This window comes from Lygodium microphyllum, chromosome 6, assembly GCF_053477565.2.
Source record: "Lygodium microphyllum isolate KBCC chromosome 6, Lygodium_microphyllum_v1.1.10, whole genome shotgun sequence".
Lineage (NCBI taxonomy): Eukaryota > Viridiplantae > Streptophyta > Polypodiopsida > Schizaeales > Lygodiaceae > Lygodium > Lygodium microphyllum.
This window is the reverse complement of record NC_141140.1, coordinates 4303189-4323667: the sequence shown is the minus strand read 5'-3', so window position 1 is coordinate 4323667 and position 20479 is coordinate 4303189. Positions and strand designations below refer to the sequence as shown.

Below are 20479 nucleotides of genomic sequence, written 5' to 3'. Positions count from 1 at the left end.
GGGCTTTCTTCTAACGATGGGATTTATGTGCGGGACTCTTTATTTTTTCAAGAGCTTTTATTCTTTTGCTCTTACAATAAGCATCATAAAAGGTTCCTAAGCATAGACTCGACCTCAATAGAGTGACCTATCATGTAGCAAGGACAATGGGTGTAGAAGCCAAACATTCTGCCTTTGAGCTTCCTTATTTGTCATCTCTACCTTCACCATATAAAACACCATGGTTATATGGCTTCTTGCTTGATATGATTGAGCTCTAAACCATTCTCCATTACATTTAACTATTAACTTAGTAAGAACTTGACCAAATTGTACATTGTCCGACAAAGATCAGTAAAGCTCTTGGTTTAGAGCTTGACCAAATTTACATTTGTTTCTTTGGATTCAGATTTCAAAAAGAGCTCGAATATCTTGGTGTTACGCCCACCAGATAAGAATTTACACAAATTACAGATTTTAACACGTTATACTCTAAATACATAGGCTCTACAGTATACTTCAAAATCCTGTGCACATGCTTTGTCCAATTCCACCTATGCCATGCAGATAACCAGTGACACTCCTAACCAAAGAATAATGCATGCAGTACTGCACAACTAGACCTTTACAGAGTTGGCACCATAAAAATACCAGACCACACTAGGACCTGCAAGCAAAGGCGCCTAATAAAAACCTAAGGTGTGTTTTCATTGGTTCAAATAGCACATTCTTTTGTCCAGCGCAAGCTATGAAATGTGGATAACCAATGATGCTCCTAACCAAATCACGGTCCACATGCTTTTCTCTATAATAATCTGAAATAATTTAGCTCTGATACTGTCACCAAACAAGGTACATCGCTTCCAACAGAGTACTACAGTTTCTGCTCCAAATAATCTTAAAGAATTAAAAGTTTGATCATCCTTCTGCGCAACATGAAGTAAGCATGCCGCATGACTCACAAATTAAGGTGAAATGCCTCTTTCATCATAAGGCAGCTATGTTGAGCTTTCAATCTGCCTGAATACGCCAAAACAGCAGCATAAACTATCTTAAATCCGGAGGTTACTACAAAACCTCAGAAGTTTGCAGAAAAAAGGTTGCATACTTGGCTTTCCCTTGTGATTAAAAGTTGGATGCTAGCAAGCTAGGACTAAATTGCAAAATTAAGTGAAGCTTTCTTTTCTGAAAGTTCTTTCACAAGCCATCACTATAACAAACTTCGTTTCAATGGCAACTAGAGGTCATCGAGACTCTGCAATAAATCATCCACTTCCTGCTTCAGTTGTGAGATTTTCTGTTGGTAAGGGGCAACACGATTGTCAATTTCTTTACTGGACAGTTTTCGTTCATATGACTCCAAAGTGACAGAGTGCTTCTGCAGTAACTTTTCTTGCTTCTCCTTCTCCTTCACAATCAACAACTCCACCTGTGACAACAGTAGTGTTTGAGCAGCATGGCAAGAAGGGTTATATTGACATCCAGGAAAAGGATAAAGTGAAATTTCATACCTTTGGAGAGATGCTCGAAGCACGTGGAGATGACTGCAAATTCTCTGCAATGGCTTTTAAATCCTTAGATGTGTCTTTCAGCACACCATCTGCAGATTTACGAGCTGCCTTACAGCTCTGAATATCTCCTGTTCTTGCCAGGTCTCGCAATGAGGCTTCTAGCTTTTCACTTACATTTACCCGTAGATTCAGCAGGTTTTGCAATTTCTGGACTGCATCCACTAGCTGCAACATTTTTAAATGCTTCTTAGCTCCACCAAACTTTATCTACGGTAAGTTGGAGATGAAGAAGATGCCTAGCAGAACAGAAGTGCAAATATGTTACCTCTTCACGCTGTAAGCGAGCTTGATAGGAAGCAGATGACTTGGAGATGGAAAAATCAAAGCGAACATATGCTATGCAGGCAACAAAGAAAAGGAAAAAGCCTGTGACCAGCATCAACGGCTCAACCAGCATGGCAATACTGTTGAATTTATAGTACACCTGTATGAAGAGGCCCAATGTCTCTTATTTTATATCAGTAAGTGGTGCAACTCCTATAGACATCTTAAGCAGTCAAATTTTTCATTTAAAAAGGTGAGACAAAAACCTCAAAGAACACATTGTGCTCCTGCACCACGTTCTTCTTTGTCAACACCAAGACTGTCCTTCCAATGCTGTCCAGGTAGCTGTACTTCACCTGTCAGATTAGAATGCTTAAACACAGTTCTCCAAATTTCTTCCTTCAGTTGCATGCAAGCACAACTGATACAAAGAGTTACAGGAAATTTCAGCAATTTGAAAGCTTCAAGCAGTAGCATTACCTCTTGCGACTCTTCTACAGTAAAAGGGACTTGAGCAGATGGAACTGTTGACCCTTCAGGCAGCACCACCTACATAAAAGAGAGAATCCATAAAATACTACTCCTGTATACAGGAAAATTGAAGATGAACAGAAACCATAAGCTGCTGATCCATTGCTCATATACATGCATGCAGGTAATGTTTGGTTCAACGGCAACTGGGATATTTCACGCTCTAGCTATGAAATTCACTTTTTAGGCATTCCGTGACTGCACCTTTACAATCATCTTATTGACAACAACATCGTGAAGGGGACACCCAAAAGGAAACTTCAGGTATCTTCTACCATCCGAAGCCTGAAATACGAAATCCTGGAGGGGTACTCCATATCCAATTGTAAAGGTGACGTGCCATCCTCCAAACAAAGGATATCGAGGCTCAAACTCCAGATCTGTCTGTACATGATCCAAAACAAGATTTTTCATTATACAAGACTTTTAGACCTTCGAAGATATACATGTCTAACGCTAATGTTGCAGAAAGCCGAACTTATCAACATTGATGTACAGGCTCACCTTGTCTTTATCAGTGCGCAAATGGGACGTTGAAACATTTCCAATTGCATCCCTGTAATACACAGAATGTGCACCAGGAGGCAGCCTTGCCAACAGCTGGCGCAAAGATGCCACTCCACTCACTTGTGGTCTGGCTTGATAATCAAGCCTTCATGAAAGAAATCATTTTTAAATTAGTATCATCAACCCTTTCCAAGATAAATGCAGGGGAAACACTTGCTGAGCACACACCTTGAGAAACTACCCGTATGACGAGCTCCACCATGCAGCAGGTGGTAATTTTCTGTGACATATATGTTGCCCCAATGGGAGATTTCAATCTCCCGCTCCAACTCCTCCACGACCACAAAGGGCCTGTTGAGCTCATAATGGACCGTTATAGGTTTTGACGAGAATGGAGGAGTGTTCTCATAAGGACCATATCTTAGCTCTCCATTTGCTAATTTTACTGGTTCAACTTTCATGTAAGCTTCGACACGTGGACTTGGGAATTTCAGAAGCAATGTCTGCACTTTGATGGGATAAGGTGACAAAGTGTAAGCACTGTCATGGTAAAGTACAAGCTGTGCATCTGATTGCGAGATTTCTGCTGGAAAAGGTTTCAAAGCATGGGTCAAAACTGTGTACACGTCTACTGTCGCTGATTCACCTGGCTTCAAGTCCTTCTTCAGTAAGATAGAAAATAGGACTGCATCATCTGCCAAAGTATCAGTTTCACTGAGGTTCACCACCAGACTGGTTGGGGCAGCCTTATTCTTGCCTTTTCCTTCAGATGAAGTAGCCCCAATAAATGCTAAACTTTTTGCCAGACCAGAAGGCAGTGCAAACAGCACCTCGGACACAGTTGCTGAGCCTTTGTTCTCAAACTGGATCAAAACAGGTCAAACGATGTTTGTATAAAGCACCTCGCAACAACTCTTGCCAAGAAGATCCAGTAAAACACAAACTCACAAACTCTTCCAGTACCTTCAATGAGGTAATACTTCTGATGTTGTGTGAGGTCAGATCAACCTGCATACAACCACAAGAAGAACCTAACAATCACAATCATGAAACATTGGTGGTACAAAATGAATAGACAACTGGGGGATTATATGTTTCTTTTTGAAAGACAACCGCAAAGAACAGGGGTATGAAACAAAGTTGACGCTACACAATGCAAAATCGCCTTCATGCTATTCAATGCCACACACACCCACACACAACGCTGTAGCATCAAGATTTGGCTACAAACAAGATCCGATGAATTGCCCTTTGCTAAGCTGTCTAAAAATGGAGGCGCCTCGATAACAATGGAGACTTAAGGACAACACAGCAGTGAAACCTCCACCATGTCCAGGACAGAAGCCTTGAATTTAGAAGATCCTGATCCAAATAGTAAGAAGTCCAGTTTTGAAGTTTGCCACACAACTAATGTCCATAGATCCTGCTCCCAACATTCTTGACCGAGCAAAAGAAAAACAATCCCAACAGCCATTTGATGGATTCATTCTTACTTCATAGAGACAACCTTTTCCTGCTCAAAATGTGCCAAAGACAAGCAAAATTTTCGAATTTCCATGAATCGTAGTCATCGACAAGTCAATGAGAGCACGGAATTCATTACTGGCGTTGATCCTTGAAAAAATACAGCACCGCACAGAGAAAGAGAGAGAGAGAGAGAACCTTCCGATCTACTTTAGAAAGAACAAGGCCTGAATCCGCATATGTGGACGAGCAGGAGACGGATAGGATGACGACGAAGAGAGCAAGCAAGTGCAGGTGCTCCATGGCTCTGTGTGTGTGTGTGCGCGCGCGTGTTTGTTTTCTAGTCCTTCCGGAAGGAAAACCCTCCGGCCGTGTCTCTGACTTTGGGCTGGAGCTACTACCAGATTTGCATAGGAACCCACCCTTCTTAGAGACCATTGCATTTTTTGGCCAACCCATGTCATAGTGAAGAATTTAGGCTACTATTTTTCCATTGCACATAAATTAAGAAAATGAGAATTAAAATATTTAAGTACTTAGCTTAAATTAATCGTGACTTTCCGTATTATAATGCTTGACATTGGTGGTCATACCAAACCTCAAGTCGTTAGCATAGTAGCACAACTGTGGCCTCTTGCAGTACATTAACCCTTTAGTCTCATAGCCTTGATTGTGTTACATATCAAATGTCTAGTACTTCCTCTCTCTTCTTGCCGATGTACGTTTATACTTACCCCATGCAAGCAAGAAAGCAAGGTCATACTTCAGATCAATCATGTCGATGGCAACCCCAGTGTTTACATCACAAGGGATCTAATTAGCATAAGGATGGACCACGTCCATCTAGTGTTGGTTCTATACAATGGCTTACCATTTAAATAGCCTAGATCGGCAAGATCTCATTAGCATCATACCAATTAGAGTTGCCTATTTCCACAAACACCATGAAAAAAAAAAAAGCTATTTGCAATTACGAAAGATTCTTTCAAGTTGTTGCATAAGGGGTATGATACAAAGCAAGGCAGTGTGGCGTGCAGTTATCAATTTACGAGCAACATCCATCCTTGGTGGTAATAATGCAATGTGGTTATGGTAGCATCAAATGTATTTCAAGCACTTGTAATATATGGCCTAGGTCCCACGATACTGTTAACCCCAAAGATGAAAAAACCCATAATTTTTTGAAAATAAATTGTTGTAAAATTGAGTTGGATTCAGAGTCAAGCTCCCTCCTATGCAAATTGTATATAATCTCAAGTAGCACCATGTGGTCACAACTTGTATTAATCAATTTTTTGTATCGAGAATAAGGTTTAAGTGCCTTAAATAGGAGACAAGTTCAATCATTCGATTGCAAAAAGGGGTTGGATGCCCAAGGGAATGGAGAAAACCTAGCCTTAGAATTCATGTATAACAGAGATGAAAACTAATAAAATAAGCTATTCATATGTGTGCAAACTTTGCCTTCTTGCTACTCTATTATCTTGAGAGTGAGAGTGAAGGAGAGAAAGTGTGAGAGTATGTGTGTGGAGCGAGGGACATGGCAATGAGAGGCTCCTTGCATCCTTTCCCCTTCTTCTTCGTCCCATCTCTTTGGTGAGTCAAAATAAGAGCAAGAGCATATGAGTTGAGAATATGAGAGGGCAAGGAATGTGATTCATGAAGCTTTCTTCTTCTCTTCATCTGCTTGAGCTTGTCATTGGTATCTCCTCTCATTCATGGGCAACAATGAAAGCAAGATTGAGAGCGAAGAAACGTGCATGTGGATTGAGGATGTGACTTGTCAATGTAATGATTACAACATGGTGAATATTGTTAAGTGTGTTCTCTCATTGTATCTAGTCGTAGTTTCATGTGACACATGGGTAGGCTAGGTGAGAGACAACCATGCACATCGCAGGCCAAAAGCATTGGATAGTTTCATCATGACCAATTCATACCATCTTTATGTTTCACCTTCTACTTGGCTAGCATCCCCTATCAAGCTAGCATCGATCTTTTTTTGCAACCCTCATATGCAGCTTTTCACTAGCCATGTACCTACTAATGGTTTGTTGTGTATCTTTCATGCAAGTCTATTTTTACTTTTTCTTGGGCCAACTGGAGAGAGGCCTTTGTCAGTTTTTGACTGATTTCGAGCAATTGTTTGCGTAGCTTGTCCATCTCTTCCTCCTTGACTTTGAGTGCTACATCCCTCTCTCGAAGCTTGTAGTCTTTTCTTAAAGCCCAAAATCATTTGCCTCAATGAGGTTGGGGTTTTTAAATTCTTCTCTTTGCCTCTTCTATTTCTCCTAGGTGTTGTGTTCTCTTATGTGATATTGGTGGTTGGGTTTGGGGCTTATATATGGATGGCATGATTTCTTGTAGAGGGACACCCACACTAGTGACTATGACATAAGTCAGTGCACTATCATATTTGATTATACTATTGCATACCTCTGTGAGGCTTAACTTTAGTGTTGGGTCCTTCAAGAGAACCTTGTGTGCCTTTCCCAACAATTTTGTCATGTACTCCAACCAAAGGGCATTCACTTGATTGACTATGTTTCTTATTATGATGTCCTCTACTAGTCATTTTGGGACTTTAGCTAGGATGGTGGTAGCCTTGTTGTAGATAAAGTGATAGTGGAATATATGTGCTATGACTTAGAGTTCTTCATTAGTGACGGCCTTCAATAGCACTCCTTCACTGTTTATTACTAAATCATCCCATCTCTGTTCTATGTGAAGTGTTTTCTATATTCTATTGGGTTTACTTATTCCAACATTTATTCCAAGTGTTTCTCCTACCAATTTTGGCCCGAGTGCAAAATTTGCTATCCTCTCTACAAACCAATTATCATACCTTAAGGTGTAGGAAAATCTACTAGATCCAATGTTTGGGTGATATTTTTTAATGAAAGCTAAGTATGTCATGAAGTGAATATTGGTTATAGTGGCTTGGATGTAGTTAGCTAAGCCATATTTGGCTACAAGCTCTCTGGTGGTCTGGTTGTTGAGATAACAAGCTCAACATGTGCAGACATTGATGATGGACCACTTGGTTAGATGGGTCAGCACGTCAATGTTCATTATGATCCTCACATGGCCATTGGCTTATCATTTGTTATATTTGGTTTGTTGCACCTACCTATAGATGGCATAGTTATAGCACCAGTCGACTAGTATAGTCAGTTATGCACTGTTTGACTTAGTAGGCCACTTTCCTTTTGTTGGGGGTAAAGGCGCCTCCACCTAGCCGCTCGTGTATTACTACACTGACAGTCACACCGTCACTTTATTCTTTATTCTTTTAGTGATAGTTTGAATAAAGGAAGGCCCGATCACACATTGTGACTGTTGGAGTTTCCATTTCTTGTCTCTCTCTTTCTTGTTCTTGCTCTCCCGCCATAGCTCTCGAGTGCAAGCTTCAATCCTTCTCACCTTTCAACTGGTATAAGAGCACGTCTTCCCGACTCTTGAGCTTGGCTCGTGGCATTCTCAGCTTCCCATCGACTCCCCACTCGCATTGGGTCTCCTTCCCGGCAGCCATAGCTCATCCTCTTGAGCTCCCATCACTCCCCGGCTTCCCGAGCTTCTTCCCAGCCTATTGACGTACCATCAAGGCATTGGCATTGAGGTATTGCTTCATTATTTCAGAGATTTATCTTAGTCCATAGGTCTAGGTAAACAGGGTTTTCACAGGTTGTGGGCAGCCATAACTCACACCTCTTGGAGCTTCCTTCACCTAGATCTTGATTTCAGCCTATCAAGGCTTGATGAGGCTTGGTGTAGGTCTTCTTTGGCCCCCATTTGTGCTCCCTTTGGGCCTCATTGTTGACACGTGGGACAACAAAACCCCTCGGCCAGCTCAAGTTTTTTTTCGTGCATATTTCAAAATCTGGCCCAAAAATCACTCTTTTTGTCATATCTCGGGCATTCGGAACCCGATTCAGGCAAGGTAAGAGTCTAAGTTGGGATTTTGCACGTTTTGGATGTGATGGTGATGTCAGATTTGCTTGTTTGGGCATGACTACATAACCGGTTTGATGCCTATTGCATCCCGATTGATTGGGGGATTGAAGCTACATGTAATGCTATGATTTTGGCCTGATTGTGGGGCTCGAAATACACAGTTTATAACAGTAAATGCATGTTGAATACTCTTGGACTGAAGCTATCTTTCATGCTTTGACATATGCCTATTGGTTCCGGGTGTATGTCTTGGGTTATGCTATGATGTATTGATCATCAAGGGACGACTTCGAGCTTGTCATTGGATTCGGATGCTTTTGGAGGCTTGAGCTTATTTCAGCCCACACTTATTGACATCGGTCTATGCTTAACAATGGTTAGTGCTTTGACAGTTACATGCTCTTTGGATACATGCTTACCCGATGCCTACGGCTTGATGCATTTGTCTTGGCACAGTGTACCATGTACTTGTTGAGCTTCAGTGCTCTCTGAAGACTTGGCTTGGATTCTCCTTTGTTATTCCAGAATTTTGTATTGGATGTCACTTTGGTTGTTAGAGATATTTATTGGGATGTATGTCTTGCTCATGGATGCTACCTACAATTGCTTTGTAGTCGTCATGCTCTTGGGATGCTATTGAGGCATTGTCTTGGTTACCTGTCTCTGGTACTTTGACTTGGTTTGCTTGAGCTGTTGAGCTCGTTTATCCGCCTTTTGAGCCATTGGGAACATCTTGTATGCTTGACCGACATTGAGCAGGAGGTTTATGCTATTTGAGCATTTTGCAAATACTTGAGACTTTGGGATCTCTTACACTGAAATGTTGCATGGTTCATGCACTAATATCTTGGAGTTGCTTTTGACCTGAGCTTGGGCTTTGCACTCTTGTGAGCATACACCTACTAGTGTCAGGTCTTGCCAGTGTTATGTATACTTTGCCCTATTGTCCAGGGGGTATGCCTACTCACTGACGGATGCTTTGGTGACATGTTTGGGTGTTTGCTCAGGGTCTCGATGACTGTTTGGTGTTGATTTATGCTCGTTTATGGCTGGTCATGTCTTGGTTGTCATTTATTGACTTGGTGTAGTGATTTGGTTAGCAATTGCCTCTCACAGTACCTTGCTGTCATTTATTACAGCAACCATATAGCTCCAGACTGATATGGCTTTTTCATGTTGAAATATTCTGAAATGATGTACTTTCACTAGTACTTGGTGGGCAGCATCTTTGGTTACACTTTTCTTGCCATTTTCTCTCGATTTTGGTGTTTTTTTTGTCATTTTCTACAGTAAACATCAAGCAATTTTGAGCTGTCTACAGTCTTCCAGCCTGCATTATGGCAAGTTCGTCCATTGATCATGCTATTTTCAACATCACTAAGCTTGATGGTATGAATTACTCTTATTGGAAGAGCCAGATTTGGCAGGTGTTGGTACAGAAATCACAGATCAAACCATTGAGGTTGAGTGGGCATCCGCTTGCAACTATGCCAGATGAGGAATGGCTCGAGCTTGATGAGTTATGCAAGTCCACTATTGTATTATCTCTCATAGAACAGGTTCATTACAATGTATTTGAGGAAGAACAGAGTGCATGGCAGTTGTGGGATAAAATCAAGAATCTCTATGACAAGAAAAGTCCAACGAGTCAGATGTATTGACTGAAGCAGCTTATGGATCTGCGCATGAAGGAGAATGTGACCATGTCCGCTCCCTTGAGCCAGTTTCATGCTATACTCAAGAACTTGACTTCGTAGGACATCACTTTTGCAGAGGATGTCACTCCTCTTTTCTTGCTTGGTACTCTTAATGAGTCATGGGATGTATTTCGCACTGCATTATGTGCCTCTACTGCTACCTTGAATTTATCTGATGTTGAGAGTGCTCTTCTGCAGGAAGAGGTTAACCATAAGAATTTGGATGCCTCTCGTGTGTCGCATGCTATGACAATTAGAGGTAGGAATGATGGATATGGAAAGCATAGCAGTGGCTGTGGCTGTGGATGGGATTCTCAGAAATCTCAGTCCAAGTCTTGTGGGAAGTCACGTAGCAAATCCCGTGGCAGGAATGCAGATGTTACTTGTTACCATTGTGGGAAAAAGGGCCATATTAGGCCACAATGCCATGAACTGCGCAATGAAAGGCGCAAAGATAAGGGGAAAGACAAAGTGCAGGATAAGTCTTCTGATCGCAGCATAGTGCTTGCAAAGTCCAGTGTTAAAATTGAAGAGATCAATGTTATGCAGCCTAAGGATGTTGATGATGATTATATCATTGCAGCTTCTTCTAGTGCTTCGCAGATGATAGAGATACACTTTATGTATACATAGTGTTGGCTCTTGGACTTAGGTGCGTCCTTTCATGTGACACCTTGCCGAGAGTGGTTTTATTCATACCTTATTATTTTGGGTTCTGTGCGCTTGGGTGATGATAGCTCTCTTGATATTGTGGGCATTGGTGATGTTAGACTGCAGTTTCCTTCTGGCAATAGTTTTGTTATGCAGGATGTACGTCATATACCTGCTTTGACACACAGTCTCATGTCAGCTGGACAGCTTAATGACACAGGTTATCATGTATCTTTTAGAGACTCTGCATGGAAGTTCACTCATGGCAGACTTGTGATTGCGAGAGGTGTTAAGGCTGGCAGCCTCTATCCCTTGATTGTATCCGCTTCTTCCCTTGATCATGTTTTGTCTGTGGGTTCTATTCCACATGTATCTCTTTGGCATGCCCGTTTGGGCCATATGTCTTTGAAGGGAATGAAAATGCTTTCTGGTTTGCAGTACTTACCGCCCCTTGATTATGCATGTTTTGATTCATGTGAGCATTGTCTTTATGGCAGGTAGACTAGGTCTACACATAAGAAGTTTGGTAGGCCACGCATGAGTGAGCCCTTGGCATTGGTACATTCGGATGTCTGTGGGCCCATGCCTTGTCAGTCTATGGGTGGTGCAAAGTATTTTGTTACTTTCATAGATGATTTTTCACAGAAAGTTTGGGCTTATCCCATTAAGCTGAAATCCGATGTCTTGGCTGTGTTTCAGAGATGGCTTGCATTGGTTGAGAACCAGTCTAGGTATAGGCTAAAATGCCTAAGGACAGATAATGGGGGTGAGTATGTCTCACATGCTTTTGAGCAGTTATGTGATGGTTTGGATGAGCGGATGAATTGAACCATCCAGGAGCGTGTATGCAGTATGCTTAGCCATGCAGGCCTACCGCAGAGCTTTTGGGTTGAGGCAGTTATATGGCTGTGCATTTCATAAATAGATCACCTTCTAGTGGTTTGGATTTCTAGGTTGCAGAGGAGGTATGGACTGGAAAACCTCCCTCTTATGCGCATCTTCGTGTCTTTGGATGTGAGGCATTTTGCCATGTGCCCAGGGATAAGAGAAGTAAGCTGGATCCTAAGAGTGTCAAATGCATTTTCCTTGGTTATGGGGATGCAGGCGAGATGGGTTACCGTCTCTGGGATCCGCAGGCGCAGAAAGTCATCCGCAGTCATGATGTAGTCTTCCATGAAGACAAGATGCATTGGCAGCCTGAGAGAGTTGTTGAGATCCGCAGGTTCATATTTCAGGAGGAGCCGAGAGCTCCCACACAGCCAGTTGGACAGCCTATAGCTGTAGCAGATGCTCATGGTCAGGGTGTTGGACAGGCAACTGGGTAGGCAGCAGTCTACTAGAGACATATGTCCACTTGATAGATTTTAGCCCTCGATGCATTATGTCTTGGTTACAGATACAGGAGAGCCTTTCACTTATGATGAGGCTATGCGCAGGGGTGACAATCACTCCTAGGAGAGGGCTATGCAATCTGAGATAGACTCCTTATATAAGAATGACACTTGGGATTTGGTTTCCTTGCTTACGAGCAAGAAGGCTTTGCCATGCAAGTGGGTGTACAAGCTGAAAAGTACCCCTGGACACCCCAAGCTGGCATACAAGGCTAGATTAGTAGCAAAGGGTTTTAAGCAAGAGCATGGTGTGGACTTTGATGAGTTATTTTCTCCTGTGGTTAAGATGACCACCCTGCGCTTAGTCTTGGCTTTGGTTGCTCAACTTGACTTGGATTTATACCAAATGGATGTCAAGACGGCTTTCTTACATGGGGACTTGCATGATGAGATTTATATGGAGCAGCCTAAGGGCTTTGCAGAACTTGGCATGGAGCATCTAGTGTGCAAATTGAAGAAAAGTCTTTATGGCTTGAAGCAGGCACCTAGGGAGTGGTATCATAAGTTTGATGCCTTTATGCAGTCACAGGGCTACAATAGAAGTGCTATGGATCCATGTCTTTACACGAAGAAAGCCCGTGATGGTTCTTTATTGATTTTGGTACTATATGTGGATGATATGTTGATAGCAAGGAAAACTCATGATGAGCTAGATGCTCTTAAGGCTCAGCTCAAGAAGAGCTTTGAGATGGAAGATCTGGGATAGGCTGCTCACATACTTGGTATGCGCATTAGACGCGACAGGCATCAGGGACTCCTCTACTTGTCACAGAGGGAGTACATTCATAAAGTCCTTGAGTGCTTCCACATGTAGAATGTAAAGCCTATTGGCTGTCCATTGCCTTCTTATGTGAAGGTATCACAGGCTGATTGTCCGCAGACAGATGAGCAGAGGGCCGAGATGGCCAAGATTCCCTATGCATCCGCAGTGGGTAGTCTTATGTATGCCATGATCGCCACTCGTCCAGATATTACCTTTGCAGTTGGTGTTGTGGCACGCTATATAGCTACACCTGGCAAGAAGCATTGGGATTCCGTGAAGGGTATCATGAGGTACCTGAAGGGCATTGCAGATATGTACATATGCTATGGTAGCCAGGATATAGGAGTCGTGGGGTACACCAACTTTGATTATGTAGGACATGCAGATAGTAGGAAGTCCACTTCCGGTTATGTATTCACCTTTGCTAGAGGTACTGTTTCTTGGATGTCCAGGGTGCAGAAATGCACGGCCCTTTCTACTACAGAGACCGAGTATGTTGTAGCCACTGAGGCTTGCAAGGAGGCTATTTGGTTGGGTCATTTGGTTTTGGTATTGATCCTACCCCTACACTGCATTCGGATTCTATGAGTGCTATTCAGTTAGCGAAGAATCTGGTCTTCCATGCGAAGACGAAACACATTGAGCTGAGGTATCACTTCATACGTGGGGTCGTTGAGGACAAGTCTGTTGATCTTGTTAAGATCTTGACTGACCAGAATCCTGCAGATCTGCTCACAAAAAGCCTCTCTATAGAGCGCTTTGCCTTCCTCAGGAGTTTGATGGGCGTGGGATGAGATGACGTCTTTCCTTATCCTGTTGTACATGTGTACATGTTGTACTGTCTTTTTTCTTTTTCCTTTCACTCCTCACTAGGGAAAATTCGCCTTTAAGTGGGAGGTTGTTGGGGATAAAGGCACCTCCGCCTAGCCGCCCGTGTATTACTACACTGACAGTCACCGCCACTGCACACAGCAGGTGGCGGGTGTCCGTCACCGTCACTTTATTCTTTATTCTTTTAGTGATAGTTTGAATAAAGGAAGGCTCGATCACACATTGTGAGTATTGAAGTTCCCATTTCTTGTCTCTCTCTTTCTTGCTCTTGCTCTCTCGCCATAGCTCTCGAGTGCAAGCTTCGATCCTTCTCACCTTTCACCTTTATATTATATATTATCTATACTTTGTGTACATTGTATTGTGGGTGAAAGAAGGAGATAAAGAACTAATAAGAAAATGGTTTGGTCTTCATCTCTCTTCTTGTATTCTTGAGTGAACTTCCTCTTGTGTGTATGGTGTGTATTTGGTGCAACAACTCAAGCAAGTTTATCCACCACGCGATTTCTGACATGGTATCAAAGCAGCACCACTGAGAGAGATTGGTTTTGAAGGCTAAAGTGAAGGAAAGAAGCAAGGATTCAAGCAAGTAAGCAACAAGTAAGAAGCTCTCCCATTCTTCCACTCTTTCTCTTCAATAGTGCCTGTGGAGGCACCAAAAGCAGGGCAAAGTGAAAATCTTAGATTATTGTGAGATTTGGTATGTGAGCAAAGCATTGTATATTTTGCAATGTTCTTTAGGGCTTACCCGTAGCTTTTTTGGCTACTTGAGGCCGTCTCAAGGCCTATTATTAACCCATAAGGTTGTGGACATCAATTTCAGGATGTACTATGATTTTGATTGTGTCAATTGAAAGTGGGTGCATAGGTTACAGATTTTGAATCAATAATTTTTTAGGTGTTTGCCTAGAAGCAAACACAAGTTTTATCTACTAACATGTTGCAGATTATACATACTATTGAGTAGTCAATAAAAAAGACTACTTGGTGTGCTATTGTACACTTGTTGTGAAAGGTTGCAGAAGACTTACTTATTTTATATCAATTTTGTGATAATATTAGAGAACAGTGAAAATCCCATCATTGAGAAGCTGAATAAGAACAAGTACCCATCATGAAGTTTCATGTGACAAACTTCCTTGTTGAAAAAGGCCTATATGAGTTTGTTTCAGGTGAAGAAAATGAGCTAGAGCTAAGTAATCCTATAACTATAGAAGAATTAAAGGCATAGAAAGAATAGAATGCAAAAGACAAAAAGGTAATATATTGGCTATCTACAGGCATTGATAACACTATGCTTGGGCATATTAGAAATGTAGAAACTTCACATGCAACTTGGACAATCTTCGAGAATATATTTTCAGTAAACACAAAGGGACGGAAGATTCAACTCAAGCAAGAGTTGAATACTTTGAAGAAAGGGAAGATGCCTGTAAATGAGTATGTGAGAAGCATTGCAGATGCCTTAGCGACTATTGATGCAATGCCTAATGATGATGATTTGATTTCATCTATTGGGTGGCCTCAATAATGAGAAGGCTCGAAAATTGTTTGTTACTTCTGTGTATGTACGGAAGCCGTTTTCAGTTTTTGATGAATTGGTCTCTCTCATGATTATTGAAGAGATCAACATGCAAGGTGAATCATCTGAAAGAAGTGATGAACAAGTCCAAGCATTTTACTCAAGTTCAGGAAAGGGACATGACAAATCCTCTTCAAGAGTTCATGGTATGGGACGTGCTGGTGATAACCAACAAAATAGGTTAAATTAGCAATTCAATGAAATGCAGGTTTCAAGAGACCATGGAAACTTTAGGGGTTGGGGGAGCTCTAGAGGAAGAGGTGGATGGCAGAATAGAGGTTTTAACAATTCTAGTATTGTTTGTCATTATTGTGGCAAAATAGATCATATTGCAGCCTAGTGTTATGTTAAGAATGATAATATTCATAGTGGCAAATTGTAGCAAGGAAACTATGCATCATCTTTGGGATAGAATGAAGACAAAAATGAGCATCTATTTGTTATGCAATATATGATAAATGCCGTTATAGGAAAGGGGACACATGATGATATATGGTATGTTGATGCATGTGCATCTAATCATATGACTAGCCATGCTCAATGGTTTAGAGAGATGCAAGATTTACAAAATCTAGGTTATGTGTAGACAAGTGATGATTCGTGCCACTTAATTTCACACATTGAAAATTTTACTTTGTCCTTGCATAATGGTCAGACAAAGAGTGTGTTAGACGTATTATATGCACAATCTATCACAAATAATTTAGTGTCTGTTGGCTAGATATGGTAGAGTAAGGGCCATAGTTTAGATTTAATGCAAAAGGTTGTTTTATAAAAGATTCTAATGATAAGTGTAGATTGGTAAAAAAGGAAGCAGAGTTGGCCACATGTTCACTTTAGATGCTAGAATTGCTGCTACGTATGCTAAAGAAAAAGGAGTGGTTACAAATATTGAAATATGGCACAAATTTATTGGACATGCAAATGTGCAAAGGCCGAAATCAATGCAGTCCAAAGGGTTGGTTACAGGCTTGCCTGCTTTTAGAGTTGTAGAATTTTATAAAGTGTGTGAAGCATTTTGCTTTGGTAAATGAGCAAGGCAACCTTTTTGCAAGATAGAGATGTGAGCAAGAATATACTTGATGTTGCACATATAGATGTTTGGGGGCCTACACGAAATATATCTCTTGGTGGTAGCAAATATTTTGCCATGTTTATTGATGATCATTCAAGATAGCTATCGGTGTATTTTATGAAGGGCAAAAGTGATGTGTTTGAGCACTTCAAAACTTTCAAGGGTACTATTGAAACAAAAACATACTTAAAAATTAAGTACTTGAGGTCATATGAAGGGGAAGAGTACCTCTCTAATGAGTTAAGTGACTTTTAAAGGTTTCATGGAATAAAGAGATAGTTTACTTGCAGGTATACTCCACAACAAAATAAGGTTAGAGAAAGGAAAAATATGCATATTGTAAAAGTTTCATAAGTATTGATGGCTGAAAAGAATTTTCCCAAATATTTTTGGCTTGAAGCTATTCATACTATTGTCTATATTATGAACTCCCACAATTGTTCATGGAATGACCCTCGAAGAATGCTTTACAAGCAAGAAACCCGATGTTTCACACTTGAAAGTGTTTGATTGTATTACATATGTTCATGTGCAAGATGAGTTACAAAGAAAGCTTGATCCAAAGATTGAAAAATGAATTTTCATTGAATACTCTTTAGAGCAGAAAGGGTATTGCTATTATAACTCTATCCTAGGTGAGTTTAGGAGCATGGATGTTACTTTTTATGAGATAAGCAATTGATATGGATCTAGGAGTGATGCATTGGATAATGATAATGATCATGATAGTTATGTGTAGGAATAAAGGCAAGAATCACATAACCTTAGTGGACCAAAAACATCATTTGGTATTACATCTACAATTAGTCCTTAGTCTGGGAGACTAAGGAGTAGTCCCACATCTTTAGGTGCATCTACAAGTATTGCAAGCAAATACAAAGGGAAGAAGAATGTGTCAGATGGTAGTAAGGCATGTCCTAGTCATTTGGGGTTTGATGGAGATTCTGATGGTTCAAAGAGTTTGAATAATGAGCTTGGTATTCATTTAGTCATGATACTAGGTGTACAAAGAGCACATGGTAATGTAAAGGCTTCATTGAGTGATCCAGTTATATGTAGGTCTAGCAAGGTTAGATACCCTATTAAAAGATTTGATTTTGAAGGTTATGTAGCTCACCATTATGCTTACATGGTAAAGATGGTTGGGGATGTTGATGCCACTAGTTTTGAGGATGCTATTGGTCATGATCATTGGGATGCAATAATGGATGAGAAGATGGTTGCATTAGAGGCCAATAAGACTTGGGATCTAGTACCATTGCCTAAGGGCAAGAAAGCTATTGGTTGTAAGTGGGTCTACAAAATCAAGCATTATATAGATGGTTATGTTAGCAAGTATAAGATTAGGCTAGTTGCAAAAGACTATGTTCAAACTTATGGCATATATTATGAAGAGATATTCACTCCACTTGCTAGGATAACAATTGTTAGATGTGTGATTGCTTTGGAAATAGCCAAAGTTTGGAGTTTGCAACAAATGGATGTAAAGAATGCCTTCTTGCATGGTGAATTTCAAGAAGAGATGTATGTGGAGTAACTACTAGGTTATGAGGATTTAGAGCATCCCACATATGTGTGTAAGTTAAAGAAGACATTCTATGGGCTGAAGCAAGCACTTAGAGCATGGTCTGACAATATCAAAGAGTATCTTGTCAACATTAGCTTTTATGTTTTTAATGCTAATCACTCACTTTATGTAAGAAAGGGAGATGCAAGTTTGGTCATCATAGTCATCTATGTGGATGGTTTGATTATTAAAGGTAACAGTGACAGTGGGATTGTTGAAGTTAAGGAATTTTTGAAGAAGAAGTTTGAGATGAAGGATTTGGGTGAGTTGAGGTACTTTCTTGGTATTGAGGTGATGATGGCATATGGCTGTCCCAAAGGCAATATGGCTTGGATATGTTATCCAAGTATGGTATGATAGCGTGTAAACCTCTTTTAGTGCCATTGGAGCAAAATGTGAAGTTGAGTGTTGATGTTGGGGATGAGATATAAGACCCTACTATGTTTAAGAAAATAGTAGAAAGTTTGATTTACACGACTATCACAAGGCTAGACTTGAGCTATACTATTGGTCTTATTAGTCAGTTTATGTAGATGCCTAGAAAGCCTCACTTGGATGCAGTTAGACACATATTGAGGTATGTGAAGTCCACTTTGTATTATGGACTTTTTTATGAGGTAGGTAAGGATATACAGATCTTTGGATACACTGATGCAGATTGGGCCGGTAGCATGTCTGACAAAAGATCTACCAATGGATTCGTGTTTTTCCTTGGTAGTGCAACAGTTACATGGAGTAGAAAAAAACAATCTATAGTTGCTTTATTGAGTACATAAGCTGAGTATAGCGATGTTGCTGTGGCAACATGTGACATGGTATGGCTGCAAAAGTTATTGGGTGATTTGGATGTGCATGAAGATGATCCAATTGTCATTTATTGTGACAGCATGAGTAGCATACAGTTAGGTATAGGAACCCAATGTTTTATGCTAGGACAAAACACATCAAGGTGCATTATCACTTTGCGAGAGAGAAGGTACTTGTAAGAGAGATTGACTTGATATATGCCAACACATAGGATTAGATAGTTGACATTTTTGCAAAAACATTGGGTGCAAAGATGCTTCAAAAATTTGAAGCTACTTGGAGTTCAAGAGATGTACTTGAGCTTGAGGGGGAGTGTTGAGACAACAAGCTCAACATGTGTGGATATTGATGATGGACCACATGGTTAAATGGGTCTATATGTCTACACTTAGCACATTGGCGGCCATTATGATCTTCAAATGGCCATTGACTTATCACTTGTTATATTTGGTTTGTTGCAACTACGTACTACAACTAGCATAGTTATAGCATCAGTCAATTAATATAGTCAGCTATGCACTATTTGACTTAGTAGGCAACTTTCCTTTATGTTGTATCTTATCTATACTTTGTGTATTGTGGGTGAAAGAAAAAGAAAATAAAACTAGCATGAAAATGTTTTATCCTCTATCTCTCTTCTTGTGTTCTTGAGTGAACTTCCTCTTGTATATATGGTGTTTGTTTGGCATAGTAGCTCAAGGAGAGCTCAAGCAAGTCCTCCCGCCACACAATTCTTGACACTGGTATGTGTTTACAGAGCCTTTCAAAATTTTCAGAACTCAAATCATAAAAGTTCTACTCCCCACACACTTACTTGCTAATCTATATATCAAATCTACCCTTTATTGTCTGGTGAATACTAGCTTGTTCTGAGAGGGTCTCTAATGAGTGTTGGGTGAGATATGGGTAATACTATAGAGGAATAACAACTAGTTGAGCTACCATCAGCAAAAAAGAGTAATGATCATTAGAATTATCTATCTGTTAAAAATATAATATAACTCACTTGCCATTTCTTTACCTACTTAACATTTTCACCATAAAAAGTGACTGTGGGTAGGTCAAGGTCTCCTCAATGGTCATTTTTCCTTGTAAGGAATAGTTGGAAGATTAGGAGAATAGCGTGAAGCTCTCTCCCCCATGTAGAAAAGAATACAAGCTTCTGAGCTTGTAGACTTGTATGTAATATGTGCAAAATTTGTTAGTTTTTAAAGTTAAAGGTTAGAATCTTATTGATACTTACATCAACGATGGTCTTATTTATCTATAATAGGGGTTTTAGGGACCCACTAGTTGCATAAATTTGGATTATACAAAATCTAAGAAAGAGATAGAGATAGAGAGTACACAAGAGATAAGAGGAGTTTAGAAAATTTCTTTTGCTCCAAACAATTGATACAGAGATGGCTCTGTCCACCTGTGCACTTCCACAGTGAAGCTTAGATGGCGATCTAGACAGAAGATAGGTGAAGAGCTTAAGGCTAGCTGTAACAACTCTGACTGGGTGAAAGATAGATGATCGATGGCTGTGAAGGGGTTTAGCTTTTATAGCCCGTGAAGGCAGTTAGGTCGGCCTGACCGATCTACCATATAAGCCTCCACTAGCCGGCTAGGGAATATTCCCTTTATCATCGGGCCGGGGGCACTGCCCCTGGACCCTCGCCAGGGGGCCACTGGTCCCCCCTAGGATCCCCCAACCAGGGGCCGTAGAAGCGGCCCTTGGACCCCAAAATAGGGGCCTCTTTTAACTCCCTTACCTTGCAACTCGATGCAATGTGCCTAGAGTTGCTACTAGCTTAACTACTTTGTCCAACCCAAAGATTAGACCCACAATGGTCACCTTTT

The 20479-nt window shown here is 40.8% G+C and overlaps 1 protein-coding gene across 1 annotated transcript; it reads right to left on the bottom strand.

Moving 5' to 3' along the window:
• Positions 1–778: 778 nt before the first annotated feature.
• Positions 779–4737, bottom strand: LOC148034248 (dolichyl-diphosphooligosaccharide--protein glycosyltransferase subunit 1B-like). Its single transcript, XM_087679214.1, has 10 exons — positions 4515–4737; positions 3816–3860; positions 3081–3715; positions 2850–2997; positions 2550–2729; positions 2295–2363; positions 2081–2170; positions 1816–1974; positions 1491–1715; positions 779–1408 (listed from the first exon to the last, which is right to left on the bottom strand). The coding sequence occupies exons 1-10, from the start codon at positions 4617–4619 to the stop codon at positions 1217–1219; spliced, it is 1848 nt and encodes a 615-aa protein (XP_087535340.1). The 5' UTR covers positions 4620–4737; the 3' UTR covers positions 779–1216.
• Between the last annotated feature and the right edge of the window lie 15742 nt (positions 4738–20479).

Coding starts and splice junctions, on each gene's coding strand:
- LOC148034248 (XM_087679214.1), bottom strand. CDS start 4,619: ATGGAGCACCTGCACTTGCTTGCTCTCTTCGTCGTCATCCTATCCGTC. Junction 2,171..2,294: donor CTGTAGAAGAGTCGCAAGAG/GTAATGCTACTG, acceptor CTAATCTGACAG/GTGAAGTACAGCTACCTGGA. Junction 1,409..1,490: donor CTTCGAGCATCTCTCCAAAG/GTATGAAATTTC, acceptor CTGTTGTCACAG/GTGGAGTTGTTGATTGTGAA.